Source organism: Bombina bombina, chromosome 5, assembly GCF_027579735.1.
Source record: "Bombina bombina isolate aBomBom1 chromosome 5, aBomBom1.pri, whole genome shotgun sequence".
NCBI lineage: Eukaryota > Metazoa > Chordata > Amphibia > Anura > Bombinatoridae > Bombina > Bombina bombina.
The window spans coordinates 120,053,359-120,073,296 of record NC_069503.1 but is presented as its reverse complement, the minus strand read 5'-3'; the positions used below and the strand labels follow the sequence as shown (position 1 = coordinate 120,073,296).

Sequence of the window (19,938 nt, the reverse complement as noted above, 5' to 3'; positions counted from 1 at the left end):
GGGCATTTCACAATTGAGCTGAATGCCCTTTTAAGGGCAGAGCAACCTCCGCTGTCTCTTAAGGGCAGAGCAACCTCCGCTGTCTCTTCACTGCTACATTCCAGCAGTCAGGGAAGTTAGACAGCGTGTGTGTCATAAACAAGTCCAGCTGTCAAAAGTTCCACCGCACCGGCAGAAGTATCACTCTGATCCGTGCACGTAGTGCCTAAAGTGTTATCATAGCTTATGGCACATGGGGCAGAATAAAAAATACAGACTTTTTAATGTGCTCAGTTTGCATGGCTAATATACTGCTGCACTGCTGCAGTATATAAGCCATGCAAACTGAGCATATTAAAAAGGCTGTATGTTTTATTATAGAGCCAGCCAGGATGTTACCACTCCTTATTTTTCTCTGCAGGTTGCGCCCCTTGTGTACCTCTGCTCCCAAGGGTACTGCCGGCTCGCCCGCCACTATAAGAGGCCCTGCTTTCAACACACACTCCCCTGGCCTCTAGGGGGTGATGACGTGCATACAATATTACATAGATAGCACGGCTGGATATGCAGCTGTTTGTTGTTACTTAGCAAAATAAAAAAACTGTTTGCTCACCGGTCCCTCCCACAGGTTGCAAATAGTCTTTTTGTGGTGTGCTTAACCAAAAAAAGAACTTTTTTTATTTTTCATTGAAGCTACATAAAGGGAAACTCCCCTGTTTCTATGTAACATATTACAGCTGCTCTCTAACTGATCTATATGATAATCACACCCTGAGGGGGAAGCAGGGATTCTGTATGTGTGTGACACCAGAAGGGACAATAGACACTATTATAAAAAGCTTTATAAAAACAAAAGAGCAGGTGTGACCTCTCATGTGTCACAAACTCTATTCATACATAACTGATACAGAGAATGTGTCACACCCAGACCAGCATAAATATCTGTGTGTCACTCAGTGAGAGCACATTACTGATCAGCTTCTCCAAGGAGGAAGGTCACAGAGAACTTACAGCAATTTTATCAGCTGGTAATTATATAAATATCTAAATATTACCTCTCTATATAGTAAGTTGTCTTTATTCTTTCCTATGGTTCATACAGGTTTTCTACTTATTAGATAGAAAGAGTTTTATAAAACAGTCTGGATTCTTTTGTAGAATTTCTTCACTTTCTCTTATCACTTTATAAACAGTTATTACTAGTAATGTAATTACTAGTTGTTTACTGTCCCTTTACATTTTACATTGAAAACGGGGGTGGATTTTGTTTCTGAATGACTTTACATTGATTTAATTTGCTATATTTTTCCTACATACAAATTAGGGCGTCTGGTTTTCTGGTGCAGCTGATACAGTTACTAAGTTTCAAAAAAACCTTGCAGCCTCACCTAAGAAGCTCAGCCTATTGCCAGCATGGATCCGCGGTTGTTTGGTGAGTGAGCAGATATTGTTCTGGCTATGAGTTCTGCAAAGAGAAAATCTAACTGGGGTTATAGAGACACAAACAAACATTCCTAAAATATAATCTAATGATTCTACACAATATATAAATTGTACAGAATTATAATCTAATGATTTTACACAATATATAAATTGTACAGAAATATAATCTTATGATTTTACACAATATATAAATTGTACAGAAATATAATCTAATGATTTTACACAATATATAAATTGAACAGAATTATATTCTAATGATTTTACACAATATATACATTGTACAGAATTATAATCTAATGATTTTACACAATATATAAATTGTACAGAATTATAATCTAATTTTTTTACACAATATATAAATTGTACAGAAATATAATCTACTGATTTTACACAATATATAAATTGTACAGAATTATAATCTAATCATTTTACACAATATATAAATTGTACAGAATTATATTCTAATGATTTTACACAATATATAAATTGTACAGAATTATAATCTAATGATTTTACACATTATATAAATTGCACAGAATTAGAATCTAATGATTTTACACAATATATAAATTGTACAGAATTATAATCTATTGATTTTACACAATATATAAATTGTACAGTATTATAATCTTATTATTTTACACAATCTATAAATTGTACAGAATTATAATCTAATGATTTTACACAATATATAAATTGTACAGAATTATAATCTAATGATTTTACACAATATATAAATTGTACATAATTATATTCTAATGATTTTACAAAATATATACATTGTACAGAATTATAATCTAATGATTTTACACAATATATAAATTGTACAGAATTATAATCTAATGATTTTACACAATATATAAATTGTGCAGAATTATAATCTAATGATTAAACACAATATATAAATTGTACAGAATTATAATCTAATGATTTTACACAATATATAAATTGCACGGAATTGTAATTAGAAATAACAACATATATATAATTCATGATGACAATAAATGGAGAGCGCCACTAATGGATTTTAAGTCAATATATAGTATAATGTAATTAAAGGTAACAAGTGCAGTAAATACATCAGAGAAAAATGATAAAAATTAACAGAATAGCAGTCGTTAAAAACAACCAAATAGACATAAAAATCAAACTATTAACAGCGTGTTTTTTCAAAGAAAATCCAAAAATCAATGCAGGAATATTAAAATATTTAGGGCTAGAAAACAGGTGGCGCTGTAAATTTCCATTACAAAATCCTGAAAACACTGCTAGAGTTAAGCGTTTTACCAAAGAAATACTGTATATGATACAATATTAAGGTAGCGCCACACTATAGTAAATATGGATGAGCGAAAACACCGTATGTGTACAGTGCAAAAAAGTAAGCAATTCACAATATAATCAAAAAGAAATAAACAATAAATCAAGAAAATAAAAAAATCAAAGAATAGAGATAAATATAGATAATAATAGCAATACAAATAAGAACTCAGAGAATCATATAAATTCAATGATATAGTCCCCTTTGGAAAGTCATTCCAATATATGAGAAGGTAACGTAAAATTCAAACTTCCCTTTTAAAGAGTCCTTGTCTGGATGCGTGTGTTTGCGGTGCTGCTCCCTTCCAATCACTGGTGTGATCTCCGTGAGGTGTGGATCTGTGAGCAAAAAATCTGTAGAAACAGAAAGGGGTGTGGAGCGCAGCCAAGGAAAAACACACTGATCTAAATGCAGATTAAAAAACACCTTTCCACTTTATTCAAATAAAAACATCAAGATGTACACTTACAAGCTTCACCCTCAAACATATGAGGTATGTGCTGGCACTCAGTATAAGTTGTCCCAAACACGGATAGACTGGATACTGTATGTTCAAAAACAATGTCTGTGTCCCACTGTGAGTTTGTGAATATATCGCTGACCGGGATAAGTATGTCCCTTTGTAACTGGTAGAAAAGCACTGAGATTCAAAGTCCCAATATCATGTTACAGATACAAATAAGGCCGTGATATAACTCAGGGGAACAAACAGTAATCATTGGGAGGTGGTAAAACACAGTTGCAGCGCGGTCCTGTAATGATAGCCGGCTAAAGGAGACGCCGCTGCACACAATGCTAGCCTGATCCTCCGTCAAATATATGGGCGTGGCCTTACGCGTTTCGCTGGGCTCCTCCCAGCTTCGTCAGAGGCGATGCCCATCTACTCTGCTGACGTCTCTTTTATGGGGAGTCCTACAGTGTGTCTTAGCCAATAATGGCTTTCCATTAGGTGACACACCCCCATACATAGTAACTAGTGACATAATACGTAGGATATAAACAGGTCGTTTGTTTATCGAATGCGAGAGTGTCAATATAGAGCCATGAGACTTCCACAATGGCTACAGACATATATCCATATAAAAACATACATAAATAACATAAATAGCAAGACACATAAAAGTTAAAATAGAAGCGTAAAAAATATATCATATCAAAAATGAGAGCAGTAAAACATAATGATAAAAAGAGTTCTTTTGGTTATAAAATGAATAAAACATCTTTATCTAAAATACCTAAAAAAATCCTCTCACTTTAATGTTTGTGTAACAAGCTCAAACGTAAACTGCTTATAATGTTAGAGATGATCTATGCAGGAAACCAATACATTTCTGCTAAGTATCTAAAAATGCCGCTAGATCAATGCCACGGTTAAGGCCATCTGGACCCATAGACCCCAGTCTATGGATCCAATACGTCTCCCGTTTTCTCAGCTCAAGGAGGCGATCCCCTCCCCTCACTCTATTTCTGATATGTTCAATGGCCACTATAGTTAACCCTGCACTATCTCTATTGTGACACTCTAGAAAGTGTGCTGATAACCCATGACTATCCAACCCATTTTCTATATTCCTGAGGTGCTCCCCGAACCTCGTTTTTATCTGGCGCTTCGTGCATCCAACGTAAATTTTGTCACAGGAGCACCTCAGGAGATATACCACATAGCTGGTTTTACACGTCATTAAGCTTTTAATTTTATATTCATTGTCATTTCTTAGAATCCCAAAAGTTGTATTATGTGGATCTTGGTGAGCACAGCATTTACAGTTTTTTCTACCACATTTGAAAAAACCGTATGTGTGTCTCTGTAGCCATGGATCCTTACCAGCAGGTCTCAACATGCTTGGGCTAATCTTATTCTTGATGTTGATATTTCTCTTAAAGACTACCTGACCTCATTCATTAATAGAATCCCTCAAAACTGGGTCCTGCATGAGTATAGGCCAGTGTCTCTTAATTGCTTTCTCTATCTCTCTGGAGGCTCTATTGTACCTAGTGACCAGTTGTATTTTCCTTTTTCCCTTTTTCATCCCTTGTCTATTCCTTGATGTATATAGTTGTTTTGTTTTTTCACACTCAGCCTTCCCTTTCACAAGTGTGTTCCTATCCATCTTACCTACTCTTTCCTGCGTTTCTACTAATATTGCTTCTGGGTAACCTTTTGCCAGAAATCTGTTTTTGATTATTTCTGCTTCTCGTAGGAAATCAGTGTCTTTGGTGCAATTTCGCCTAGCCCTCTGAAACTGTCCAAAAGGGATGTTTCTTTTCCATTTATCGTGGTGTCCACTGTGGGCATGTAAATACCCATTGGTGTCCGTGGGCTTTCTATATAAACTGGTGTATATACTTGATCCCTCTTTTATTAATTCTAGATCAAGAAACGTGACTTTTTGAGAATTGAACTCCATGGTAAATTTTAGGTTCATTACATTCTTATTTACATATTCTAGGAACAGTCTAATCCCTTCGACCGGGCCCTGCCACACTATCAGAATGTCATCTATGTATCGGTGCCATCTTATTATGTGGTGTTTATGTGGATTCTCCTTATTAAAAATGAACAGGTCCTCCCACCACCCCATATAGAGGTTCGCAAAATTGGGGGCAAATTTGGTCCCCATTGCGGTCCCTCTTTTTTGTAGGAGGTACCTGTTTTCGAATAAGAAATAGTTCCTGGTCAAAATGAAATCCATTGCTGACTCTAGGAAACTGCTCTGTATTTCGTTTATATATCCACTTTTCTCCAGGAAGTATTTTACAGCTGTTATACCTAGAGAATGTGGGATGGAGGTGTACAATGCGCACACATCCATCGTTATCCATATATAATCCTCTTTCCACTCCAGGCCCTCAACCAACTCTAGTAAATGTGGTGTATCCCTCACGTAGGACCTTAAACAGGGTACCATGGGTTTTAATATAACATCCACATACTCAGACAACCTGGTGGTGAGGCCCCCTATCCCCGATACAATCGACCTACCTGGGGGATCAGTTAGACCTTTATGAATCTTTGGTAAATGATAAAATATCGGTAGGACAGGGTTCTCCACCACCAGGTAGTCAAATTCATTTTTAGTTAAAACACCTTTCTTTTTGCCATCTCTAATAAGATTCTCATATTCATTCAAAAACACATTGGTGGGATTTTTATCTAGAGTGCAGTAAGTCTCTGTATCTGACAAGAGGCGAACTGCTTCCTTAATGTACTCTTGTCTATTTTGTACCACAATACCGCCGCCTTTATCGGCGTTGCGGATAATGATACTTCTATCTTCACTAAGACTTTTAAGAGCACATAGTTCCGATCTTCCCATATTGTGATCGTTTTTTGTTTTCAATCTTATTTTTATTACAGATTTCTCTAATTTCTTTATCCATTAGAGACTTTATCCATTTTAGCTTCATTTATCCATTTTAGCTTCATTCTCTAAATCTCGTAAGATCTCGAGATCTTACGAGATTTAGAGAATGAAGCTAAAAATATACCTATTAATCATAGCTCATTAAAGAAAAAATCCCTGTTTTACCCAACACAGTCTATGGGTTACTGTATACCAGTTTTTGAGTCTCTAATGGATAAAGAAATTAGAGAAATCTGTAATAAAAATAAGATTGAAAACAAAAAACGATCACAATATGGGAAGGGTAACCTTTCCAGATCGGAACTATGTGCTCTTAAAAGTCTTAGTGAAGATAGAAGTATCATTATCCGCAAATAAATACATTTATACACAAGTAAATACTTTAATATATATGTTCACATATAGACATATCTATATACAGACAAATACATATTTAACTATGTATTTCTATGTTAAAGTCCTTTTGTGTGGTTAACCAACTTACAAGGTGTCCCAGTATTGACTGGCCCTAACACTGCAGTACTTTGCCTTTATGGACTGAATCATTCATGCTTTTTTACTTCATAATATAATGAGACTCCCTGGATTTATTTACACAACTCCATTATACCGTCCTGATTTTTTTTCCAGTGGTCCACTAGTCCAGGACGACTTAGAAATTACAGTGGATGACTTAGACATTTGACTTTTTCCTATGTTTAACATTGAGTGGACTTGTAACTTGTTCCCTCTGGGCTAGTAGCTTTTAACCCCTGACTAGTAAACAATAGTCATATTTTTCCACCCCTGTATATATGTACTTATATATTTTTTATTATTATTATTAATTTTTGTTAGGTAGACAATCTAATGTAATTGACCTAGGCCCATTTTGGTATATTTCATGCCGCCATTTCACCGCCAAATGCAACCATATAGTAAAAAAAATGTTAACTTTTTCACAAATTTTGGGTTTCTCACTGAAATTATTTACATACCACTTGTGCAATAATAACATAAATGGATGTAAAAGCTTCTCTGGGGTTCCATTTGTTCGGATATAGCAGACATACATGGCTTTGCCATTGGTTTTTGGTATTTAGAAGACCGCTAATTGCAGCTGCGCACCACAGGTCTGCAATTCCTGGCAGTGAAAAACATAATTTATGTAAGAACTTACCTGATAGATTCATTTCTTTCATATTGGCAAGAGTCCATGAGCTAGTGACATATGGGATATACAATCCTACCAGGAGGGGCAAAGTTTCCCAAACCTCAAAATGCCTATAAATACACCTCTTACCACACACACAATTCAGTTTAAGGAATAGCCAAGCAGTGGGGTGATAAAGAAAGGAGTAGAAAGCATCAACAAAGGAAATTTGGAAATAATTGTGCTTTATACAAAAAATCATAACCACCATAAAAGGGTGGGCCTCATGGACTCTTGAAAACAGTCATAGAGGAAAACTACACAAATGGTCATACGGTAATTCAAATGTGAAAAGTATTCATACTCTAATTCTTGAATCAAATAGTCCCAGTCCTCAGGGCAGAGCACACAAACTTAAACATAAAACAATTGTGTCAGAGGCTGTCTTACCGCGTCCAGTCCGTGGGTGTGACTGCTGTACCTGGTTGTCAGATCCGAATCAACCTTTTTCTCCCAGAGACCTCCTCCGATCAGACGGTGTCCAGGGTCTCCAGGTTTTCTGTACCAGCGTGACAAACACACCCTCCTCAGACGTGTGCAGAAGCTCTCCAGTAATTGGAGTAACTTGTTGTGCCTGCCCTGCTCGATATAGGACCAATCCGGAGTTAGAAAGGGAGGAGACACTCAATCCACTCGGTGTCTATGTCCATGCTCACTGTGGGGAATCCTCTGAATGCTGCAATAAATGACAAGTCAGGAGCACCGGTAGATGAAGAAGGTAGCGTTTATTCACTCTCATAAACAGCTACAAGTAAAATTTCAATACTGGCTTCACAAAGTAAAAACTCTGTTTGCACAGGCAATAATAGGCTTGCCAGCAGCTGGTTGGTTAAGTTGGAGAAAGGAAAAGACAGCTGACATGTTTCGGCTTTGCAGCCGTACTCTAAGCTGATAAAAGGTTAAAACCACGCGCCCTTTTTCTAGGGCTTTCCTTCCTCCAATTGGCCAAACAGTAAACCAATCAAAAATCACTTTAACTTGTAAAGGCACATATCTTTTAACATAAACATAAACTGTCACTTACTAACAGTCTCAAAATGATATACATAACTCTATACCATAAAAAAATCAAAAAATCAACATCTTATTCAAGGTTGCCATATGTATTTAACATTGTTTAGGCATTAAATACTATCAATGCTTTAGCTATAACTGCCTCTAATTTGCTTGAATCATTGAGTTAGTATCCTTTTTAGTTAAACCCTGGAGTATATTGACTGTTCAGGGACCAAATGCTTAAAGTGTTTGGGATGCCGTTATGGCAGGAAGAGATACTTAATATAAAATATCACCTTACTTGTTCTTAATTTTATAAAGTGAGAGGTGCATATTTGGATATTTCAAACTTCTTTGTGAATAAATCAAAGAAGATATTATGTAAATTATCATATGTGGTACAATAATGAGGAGTGATATTCACTAGGATATCCTATTCCTTTCAGAATAGTTAGAGATATGCATTTAAATAGACAACCTCAATGCCAGTAATTGATCAAATCATAAGATGAATTTAGTCCAGAAGGTGTTCTGGTCCCCAGTTTGAAGATCCAGAACACCTCCTGTCTCCCCAAAAGTACCTCTCTATCGCCCCCTCTTGATGGAACTGAGATCTTCTCTATAGCTGTCCATCTGAAGCTATCAGTACTTTTGTCATGTTTTTGTGTGAAGTGTTGTACTAATGGGGTGGTTGATCTACCTATCCTAATTGTTGAAAGATGTTCCCTGATACGGGATCTTATATCCCTCGTCGTAAGACCCACATATTGAATCTTACAAATTGTACAAGTGATCAAGTAGATCACATACTTTGATCTACATGTGATACAAGTTTTAATTTCAAAGGACTGGCCTGTAGTAGAGGACTGAAAAGTATCCCCACAAATTACCTTTTCACAGGCCACACAGTCCCTGAAATTGCATCTGTGCATTCCCTTCACTATCAGCCAGGCTGAGCCTCCTGGTTGTGTAGTCTTAAGTCTCGTCGGGGCTATCTTATTCCCAATCGTCATATTCCTTTTGTAAGCAAAATGACAGCCTGATTTGGCGATATCCATTAGATCATCATCAGCAGAAAGCATATTAAAATGCTTCCTGATGATTCCACAGACTTCACTGTATTCCATCGAATAGTCTGTGATGAAAAGTGGGCCTTTATCAAGTTGTTTTTTGGCTGGACCAATAGCTTTTTCCTTAGTTAGTAAAAGGTCTTTCCTTTCTAATCTCTCCGCCATATTCCTGGCTTTTTTGATTATTCTGTGCTCATAGCCTCTATCTTTAAGTCTTCTTGTTAAATCATTGCTCTCCCTCACATAATGATCATGGTCACTACAGTTTCTCTTGACCCTTATGTATTGTCCCTTTGCTACTGCACCAAATACATGTTGGGGGTGACAGCTTTTTGCATGGAGCAAAGTGTTCCCCGTAATTGGCTTCCTATAAATAGTTGAAGTTATTTTTTCTCCTATTCTGCCTATAAGGGTAACATCAAGATAGTTGATGTTATAACTGTCACTTTCAAAGGTAAATTCAATCCCCTTGTCATTACTATTCAAGTAATCAACAAAAGCATCAACTCCTGTTGTGCTTCCTCTCCACACAAACAGGAGATCATCAATAAATCTCCTGAAAAAGACTATGTCGTCTTTAAAAGGGTTTCCCTCTCCAAATATGTGGCACTCCTCCTACCAACCCATGAACAGGTTGGCGTAGGAGGGGGCAAATTTGGCCCCCATAGCCGTGCCACACATTTGGAGAAAGTAACTTCCATTGAACTCAAAAAAATTGTGTGTTAAGAGAAAAAGTGTTTTTTGCCTCATGGACTCTTGCCAATATGAAAGAAATGAATTTATCAGGTAAGTTCTTACATAAATTATGTTTTCTTTCATGTAAATGGCAAGAGTCCATGAGCTAGTGACATATGGGATATCAATACCCAAGATGTGGAGTCTTCCACTCAAGATTCACTAGAGAGGGAGGGAATGCAAATAAAAACAGCCATATTTCGCTGAACAAATTAATCCACAACCCAAAAAAATAAGTTTATTTTCATTTTTGAAAGAAAAAAACTTAAATCAAGAAGCAGAAGAATCAAACTGAAACAGCTGCCTGAAGAACTTTTCTACCAAAAACTGCTTCCGAAGAAGCAAATACATAAAAACGGTAGAATTTAGTAAATGTATGCAAAGAGGACCAAGTCGCTGCTTTGCAAATCTGATCAACTGAAGCTTCATTCTTAAAAGCCCACAAAGTGGAAAGTGATCTAGTAGAATGAGCTGTAATTCTCTGAGGAGGGGCCTGACCCGACTCCAAATAAGCTTGTTGAATCAAAAGTTTCAACCAAGAAGCCAAGGAACTAGCAGAAGCCTTGGCCTTTCCTAGGACCAAAAAATAAAACAAATAGACTAGAAGTCTTCCTGAAATCTTTAGTAGCTTCCACATAATATTTCAAAGCTCTTACCACATCCAAAGAATGTAAGGATCTCTCCAAAGAATTCTTAGGATTAGGACATACGGAGGGGACAACAATTTCTCTACTAATGTTGTTAGAATTCACAATCTTAGGTAAAAATTGAAAAGAAGTCCACAAAACTGCCTTATCCTGATGAAAAATCAGAAAAGGAGACTCACAAGAAAGAGCAGATAGCTCAGAAACTCTTCTAGAAGAAGAGATAGCCAAAAGGAACAACACTTTCCAAGAAAGTAGTTTAATGTCCAAAGAATACATAGGCTCAAATGGAGGAGCCTGTAACGCCTTCAGAACCAAATTAAGACTCCAAGGAGGAGAAATTGATTTAATGACAGGCTTAATACGAACTAAAGCCTGTACAAAACAGTGAATATCAGGAAGTATAGCAATCTTTCTGTGAAATAAAACAGAAAGAGCAGAGATTTGTCCTTTCAAGGAACTTGCAGACAAACCCTTATCCAAACCATCCTGAAGGAACTGTAAAATTCTAGGAATTCTAAAAGAATGCCAGGAGAATTTATGAGAAGAACACCATGAAATGTAAATCTTCCAAACTCTATAATAAATCTTCCTAGAGACAGATTTACGAGCTTGTAACATAGTATTAATCACTGAGTCAGAGAAACCTCTATGGCTCAGAACAAAGCGTTCAATTTCCACACCTTCAAATTTAATGATTTGAGATCCTGATGGAAAAATGGACCTTGAGATAGTAGGTCCGGCCATAACGGAAGTGGCCAAGACGGACAACTGGACATCCGCACAAGATCCGCATATCAAAACCTGTGTGGCCATGCTGGAGCCACCAGCAACACAAAAGACTGTTCCATGATGATTTTTGAGATCACTTTTGGAAGGAGAACTAGAGGCGGGAAGATGTAAGCAGGTTGATAACACCAAGGAAGTGTCAGCGCATCCACTGCTTCCGTCTGAACATCCCTGGACCTGGACAGGTATCTGGGAAGTTTCTTGTTTAGATGAGAGGCCATGAGATCTATCTCTGGAAGCCCCCACATCTGAACAATCTGAGAAAACACGTCTGGATGGAGAGACCACTCCCCTGGATGTAAAGTCTGGCAGCTGAGATAATCCGCCTCCCAATTGTCTACACCTGGGATATGCACCGCAGAGATTAGACAGGAGCTGGATTCTGCCCAGGCAAGTATCCGAGATACTTCTTTCATAGCTTGGGGACTGTGAGTCCCACCCTGATGATTGACATAAGCCACAGTTGTGATATTGTCTGTCTTGAAAACAAATGAACGGTTCTCTCTTTAGCAGAGGCCAGAACTGAAGAGCCCTGAGAATTGCATGGAGTTCTAATATATTTATTGGTAATCTCGCCTCTTGAGATTTCCAAACCCCTTGTGCTGTCAGAGATCCCCAAACAGCTCCCCAACCTGAAAGACTCGCATCTGTTGTGATCACAGTCCAGGTTGGGCGAACAAAAGAAGCCCCTTGAAACAAACGATGGTGATCTCTCCACCATGTCAGAGAGTGTCGTACATTGGGATTCAAGGATATTAATTGTGATATCTTTGCATAATCCCTGCACCATTTATTCAGCATACAAAGCTGTAGAGGTCTCATATGAAAACGAGCAAAGGGGATTGCGTCCGATGCTGCAGTCATGAGACCTAAAACTTCCATGCACATAGCCACTGAAGGGAATGACTGAGACTGAAGGAGCAGGCATGCTGCGACCAATTTTAAACGTCTCTTGTCTGTTAGCGACAGAGTCATGGACACTGAATCTATATGGAAGCCTAAAAAGTTGACCCTTGTCTGAGGAATCAAGAAACTTTTTGGTGAATTGATCCTCCAACCATGTTTCCGAAGAAACAACACTAGTTGATTTGTGTGAGATTCTGCAGTATGTAAAGACTGAGCTAGTACCAAGATATCGTCCAAATAAGGAAACACCGCAATACCCTGTTCTCTGATTACAGATAGTAGGGCACCCAGAACCTTTGAAAAGATTCTTGGAGCTGTTGCTAAGCCAAATGGAAGAGCAACAAATTGGTAATGCTTGTCTAGAAAAGAGAATCTCAGAAACTGATAGTGTTCTGGATGAATCGGAATATGAAGGTATGCATCCTGCAAGTCTATTGTGGACATAAAATGTCCTTGCTGAACAAAAGGCAGAATAGTCCTTATAGTCACCATCTTGAAAGTTGGTACTCTTACATAACGATTCAAAATTTTCAGATCCAGAACTGGTCTGAACAAATTTTCTTTCTTTGGTACAATGAATAGGTTTGAATAAAACCCCAAACCTTGTTCCTGAGGAGGAACTGGCATGATTACCCCTGAAGACTCCAGGTCTGAAACACACTTCAGAAAAGCCTAAGCTTTTACTGGATTTACAGGGATACGTGAGAGAAAAAAATCTTCTCACAGGAGGTCTTACTTTGAATCCTATTCGATACCCTTGAGAGACAATGCTCTGAATCCAATGATTTTGGTCAGATTGTATCCAAAAATCCTTGAAAAACCTTAATCTGCCCCCTACCAGCTGAGCTGGAATGAGGGCCGCACCTTCATGCGGACTTAGGGGCAGACTTTGGTTTCCTAAATGGCTTGGATTTATTCCAATTTGAGGAAGGCTTCCAACTGGAAGCAGATTCCTTGGGAGGAGGATTGAGTTTTTGTTCCTTATTCTGACGAAAGGAACAAAAACGGTTAGAAGCCTTAGATTTACCCTTAGGTTTTTTATCCTGAGGCAAAAAAACTCCTTTTCCTCCAGTGATAGTTGAAATAATAGAATCCAACTGAGAACCAAATAAATTATTACCTTGGAAAGAAAGAGATAGTAATCTAGATTTAGATGTCATATCAGCATTCCAAGATTTAAGCCACAAAGCTCTTCTAGCTAATACAGCTAAAGACATGGATCTAACATCAATTTTGATAATATCAAAAATGGCATTACAAATAAAATGATTAGCATGTTGCAGTAAGCGAACAATGCTAGATATGTCAAAATCCAATTCATGTTGCGCTAAATTTTCCAACCAGAAAGTTGATGCAGCTGCAACATCACCCAAAGAAATAGCAGGTCTGAGAAGATGACCTGAATATAAATAGGCCTTCCTTAGATAAGATTCAAGCTTCCTATCTAAAGGATCCTTAAAGGAAGTGCTATCTTCCATAGGAATAGTGGTATGTTTAGCAAGAGTAGAAATAGCCCCATCAACTTTGGGGATCTTTTCCCAAAACTCTATAGATTTTGCTGGTAAAGGATACAATCTCTTAAACCTTGAAGAAGGAATAATGGAAGTACCTGGCTTAATCCATTCCCTAGAAATCATATCAGAAATAGCCTCAGGAATGAGAATAACACCTGGGGAAACCACAGGAGGTTTAAAAACAGCATTTAAACGTTTATTAGACTGAACGTCAATAGGACTGGTTACCTCAATATCCAAAGTAATTAACACTTCTTTTAATAAAGAACGCATATACTCTATTTTAAATAAATAAGTAGATTTGTCAGTGTCAATATCTGAGGAAGGATATCCTGTTTCAGATAGATCCTCATCAGAAGAGGATGAATTATTATGTTGTTAGTCATTTGAAATTTCATCAGCTAAATGAGAAGTTTTAAAAGACCTTTTACGTTTATTAGAAGGTGGAAATGCAGACAAAGCCTTCATAATAGAATCAGAAACAAATTCTTTAAAATTTACAGGTATATCATGCACATTAGAAGTTGAAGGAACTGCAACTGGCAATGTACTATTACTGATAGAAACACTATCTGCATGTAAAAGTTTATCATGACAACTATTACAAATGACATTCGGTGGAATAATTTCTACAATTTTACAACAAATGCACTTAGCTTTGGTAGAACCGATTTAAGGCATCAATGTTCCAGCAGAAACTTCAGAGGCAGGATCAGATTGGGACATCTTGCTCAATGTAAGAGAAAAAACAACATATAAAGCAAAATGATCTATTTCCTTAAATGACCGTTTCAGGGATGGGAAAAAATGCAAAAGCATAGGCCTCTTGATAGAAAAGAAAACAACAATGGGGTATTGAAATAATTTAAAAAATTTGGCACCAAGTATGACGCATAACGTAACGTAAACTTTTTTGGCGCCATAAATGACCGGAAATGACACACTTGCGTCACTAATGACCCCGCCGTGTGAAAGGTCTCGGCGTCACGTATGACGCCGGAAATTATGAAGTTGCGTCAAAAACGTATTTTTCCGCGCCAAAAATGTTTGCGCCAAAAATGACGCAATAAAGTCTAACATTTGACGCACCCGTGTGTCTAACACCCGCAATTGCAAAAAGTAGTCAAATTGAAAAAGACTAAACCCCAGGTAAGAAATAAATTTCTTAAAGTGTTTATATTCCCAAATATGAAACTGACAGTCTGCAGAAGGAAATACATGAACCTGACTCATGGCAAATATAAGTACAATACATATATTTAGAACTTTATATAATTTGCATAAAGTGCCAAACCATAGCTGAGAGTGTCTTAAGTAATGAAAATATACTTACCAAAAGACATCCATCCACATATAGCAGATAGCCAAACCAGTACTAAAACAGTTATTAGTAGAGGTAATGGTAAATTGAGAGTATATCGTCGATCTGAAAAGGGAGGTAGGAGATGAATCTCTACGACCGATAACAGAGAACCCATGAAAAAGACCCCCATTAGAGAAATCATCGTATTCAATAGGTGATACTCCCTTCACGTCCCTCTGACATTCGCTGTACTCTGAGAGGAATCGGGCTTCAACAATGCTGAGAAGCGCATATCAACGTAGAAATCTTAGCACAAACTTACTTCACCACCTCCATAGGAGGCAAAGTTTGTAAAACTGAATTGTGGGTGTGGTGAGGGGTGTATTTATAGGAATTTTGAGGTTTGGGAAACTTTGCCCCTCCTGGTAGGATTGTATATCCCATATGTCACTAGCTCATGGACTCTTGCCAATTACATGAAAGAAAGGTTAACTAGCTGGTATGGAAAATACTAAATTAAAGGGACAGTGTTCACCAGAAATTTTATTGTTTAAAAAGAAAGATAATTCCTCTATTAACCATCCTTCTGTTTTGTATATTATATTAAGATACGCTTTACCTCTGTGATTACCTTGTATTTAAGCCTCTGCAAGACTGCACCCTTATTTCAGTGCATTTGACTGACATGCAGTTTAGCCAATCAGTTCAGACTCCTAAATAACTCCACAGGAGTGAGCACAATGTTAACTATATGACACACATGAACTAGTACTGTCCAACTGTGAAAAACTTGGAAATATTGTTTTGGAGTCTCATGTCACTTTAAGGTTAGTGATGTCTTTCTGTTCTGAACCTCTCATTGTTTTTCTTTAACAGATGGAATCATTACTAAAAACATCTCAGATGTTAAAAATGCTGAATCATTTGCTGTTTGCCAATCATATGAGGCAACACTAAAAAAAAAGATACTGGCATGCTCTGAATGTGGAAAAATATTCAGTGGACAATCTAAGCTGATTGAGCATCAGAGAAGTCATACAGGAGAGAAACCCTATGAATGCTCTGAATGTGTCAAATCTTTCAGGTCTAATCAGCTACTCAAAAGTCATCTCAGGATCCATACAGGAAATGCTGCGTTTGAGTGCCCTGAATGCAAGAAATATTTTGGATCACAGACAGCCTTTAATATACATTCAATGGTTCATACAGGGGTGAAACCATTTAAATGTCCAGAGTGTGACAAATGTTTTAGGGACAAAAGTAATCTTGACCGCCATGTAAGGATTCACACAGGGGAGGAACCATTCGAATGCACAGAGTGTAAAATGTGCTTTAGGTGGAAAAAATCTCTTGAAAGACACATGAATAATCATCAGGGAATAAAACCGTATTTGTGCTCAGAATGTGGGAGATATTTTAGCCAGAAGTCAAAGCTTCAGATACATCACCTGATTCATACAGGGGGAAAAACCATTTTCTTGCTCTGAATGTGGTAAATGTTTCAGACATAAAAGCCACATGGTTCAACATCAAAAGATTCATATATGATAAAACATTTGGTTATTTTAGAGTGAGAGCAGGGACGATGCAATTCACCCATAAATAGTGCTTGTGTGTGACTTGGTTACGTTTGTTGTTTAAAATGTATTATATTTTTATTGCATTTGTTGGAAATATATTCACTTTTTGTACATATTTTGGTTTTATTTAGTAAAGATTGTCTTTATTTAGTCATTAATTTTTTACACAATATATTTTATATGATCCTAGCTCCTTTCCCTTAACACTGATCAGCATTTCTATTGTTAGTTGATTACTGGGAAACTAGTTACATAATACCTTATTTTTTATTTTTATAATAGAAAACTAGTGAGGCATTTATTTATAGGTGTTAGGTCGCCGGGGTACCACTTCGTTATCTTCATAATAATAATCAGTATATCAAACAGAGACAGATGCGCCACATGGCCCAATATTGTAGTTTCCAAATTTATGTAGATTTTACTATATAGTTGAACTCACATGTATTGGAGCACCTCAATTGGTGCAAATGACACAGTCTGGGATCTATAACAGTCACCCAGCAGACCGGCCTCTCGAGTTGTTCAGGGTCTGTGTAAAATAGAAAACACAAAAAAGCCTATATGGCCTAGTATTGTATGACTAGAGTGATTTCACACCAGATAGTAGTATAAGATTTTGAACTCACATTTGGTGAAGCATCCCCAATGATGCTATAGAGACAAGCTGGGATTAATTCAGTCACCCAACAGACTTAGCTCGTGGCATACAGCATGCAATAGTCCTCTCAGTGGTCTTTAGGTCAGTGATATCCTCAGATAAAAACCAGTTCATAGGCAGCAAGTGTTTATAGTAAAAGTTAAAATCACTTTAATAAAATAATATTAAATTGCGACGCGTTTCTCAGTCTCAGACTGTTTCCTCAGGCATAATAAAATGGTTTACAAACACTTGCTATATATTCCTAAACAAACCACTTAACATAATTGGTAACACTTGTTGTGGGTGTGGTTTATGACATCATCAGTATCCTAGCTACTGATATATTTTAGCAACAAATGTGACACAGTATTGTATACTTAAACAATGTACATCAGAGTTTACATTTTATGAGTCAAGTGAAACAATCTACCTCATACTTTGCAGTGCAAATATTAATCATAATACATAAAACACATCAATATTATAATATTGTAGCAATACATATATTTCCCCATATCCAGTGAGATTTGTCTCATGCTACTCAATCATATCTGATTCCTATCTCTATTTCTATTTAATGTCTAGGCTGGGTCTGTTTTATATCAGAACATCTTTAATCCATTGTTTAATGGTTTATCTTTTTTCTTATTTAGTTTTTAAGTGTCTGATCCCTCTCTGCCAATAGCCCCAATCTACATTTAATATGAGGGTAACTATTTTTTGTTCAAACCTTTGTATTAAACATTATAAGCCCTTTGATTTATTGGTATGTAATAGTTTTATAATCTACTGCTGTGCATAAACTGTGATTTCAAATGGCAGGTTGTTGACTAACCTTATAGGGCTATTGATCCATTAGATTCGAGTAGTTTCAAACGCCATCTGATGTTCTAAATGGCGTGTGTGTTGCGCTAATGCGCATGTGTACAACGTCAATGTGTATGTGAGTAATGTTGCCAAGGGAACAAATAGTGTTAGTCAATTATACGTTGTGCGTAAAACGTGATACGTCCCAAGCTGCGCCAGTGCGCATGTCAGCACTGCTAAGGCGTCTCAAGCTTTCGTTGCCAAGGGAACCGGAATCCCATTCAATCTCACGTTATGCGTGTTATAGCCTTACAGCTGATAGGTTAGTATTATCTTGTAGGAGGTTTTTATTGTTTATGCTAGTGCGCATGTCAGCATTGAATAACCCTGTAGATTTAAGAACAAAACATCTATACCTACACGTATAGATCTATTCTTATACATTATGCCTTTCTATGGAGGAAAAATGTGACCATCACTGGGCATATCTTGCACTTATTACCATCTATCTTTATTGGTAATATATATTCTTTGATACACATTCTGATATAAGTGACACATTGGGTTAAATTATTAGGAGGGCACACACATATATATCACACGTAATGACACATATATCACACTTAAGGTAATATACATCAAACGGAATGACACTTTAAGATATCTATCATCTATATATACTTATAGATATACTACATCTGAAATTTATCTAACACTTTTTGCAAGTATATCTCTTCCTACACACTAAGGAAAAATTTCTATAAAGACTAAAAATATAACTATCAGACATCACTTTTCCAAAATCTGACACTAACAAATATATAAATATATCTAACACACACATTTGACACAAGTAAACACATATAGTCACTTGAGCAGAATATTAATGAATACACATATCAATTAGATATCAAAAAACACCAAAGTAACAACTATATCTTGAAATTGAACCACTAATCCTATTGTTTATGAAATTTGACACCACTAAGATACACACATGTTTATACACATACATGACACTTAGTAAATACAAATAGGGACATCATATAAAGGAAGGGTATTAGTAAAATATACTCCTATGGAGCCGCAGTACCATCAGCCCAATAATAACGATTAGTTATAATATGACCTATATATTGTTATAACAACATCACATAGTAGTATGTATCACTGGATATTAACTACTGAAATACACACACTGTGAGTCAAAAGAGATCTAGTTTTATAAAATTTATAAAATTTATAAAATTTATAATATTTATGATTTCCTATATGAACAATATATACATACATATTCTGATGTATAACAACATACATCATTTTGGCTAACATTTGTTCTAAATATGGTATTATGTCATTACATGTCTGTAATCATATCCCACTACGATATGTTATGATGGGAAGGACTCGGTACACATGGAATATGATATTGCTCTTTATTATTATTATATATTTTTTCCACTAATATGCCATTATTATATGGGGGTTACTGTGGACAAGAGAGCAAATATATACGTCTCAATTTGTAGTTGGTGTCTATTTCCCATGGACAATGGAAACCACCTACAAGATAATATTGGCCTATCAGTCGAAAGGCTATAGCACGCATAACGTGAGACTGAATGAGATTCTGGCTCCCTTGGCAATGAAA

At 36.6% G+C, this 19,938-nt stretch overlaps 1 protein-coding gene across 1 annotated transcript; it reads left to right on the top strand.

Annotated features, from left to right (window-relative positions):
• The first annotated feature begins 9,618 nt into the window (after positions 1-9,618).
• Positions 9,619-16,744, top strand: LOC128661379 (oocyte zinc finger protein XlCOF15-like). The gene is made up of 2 exons (XM_053715641.1): positions 9,619-9,721; positions 16,134-16,744. The coding sequence occupies exons 1-2, from the start codon at positions 9,619-9,621 to the stop codon at positions 16,742-16,744; spliced, it is 714 nt and encodes a 237-aa protein (XP_053571616.1).
• Positions 16,745-19,938: the final 3,194 nt, after the last annotated feature.

What these genes read in the sequence shown, in the direction of transcription:
- LOC128661379 (XM_053715641.1), top strand. Translation starts at nt 9,619, where the DNA reads ATGGTCACTACAGTTTCTCTTGACCCTTATGTATTGTCCCTTTGCTAC. An exon ending in CATGGAGCAAAGTGTTCCCC is followed by an intron (nt 9,722 to 16,133) that starts GTAATTGGCTTC and finishes TTTCTTTAACAG; the next exon opens with ATGGAATCATTACTAAAAAC.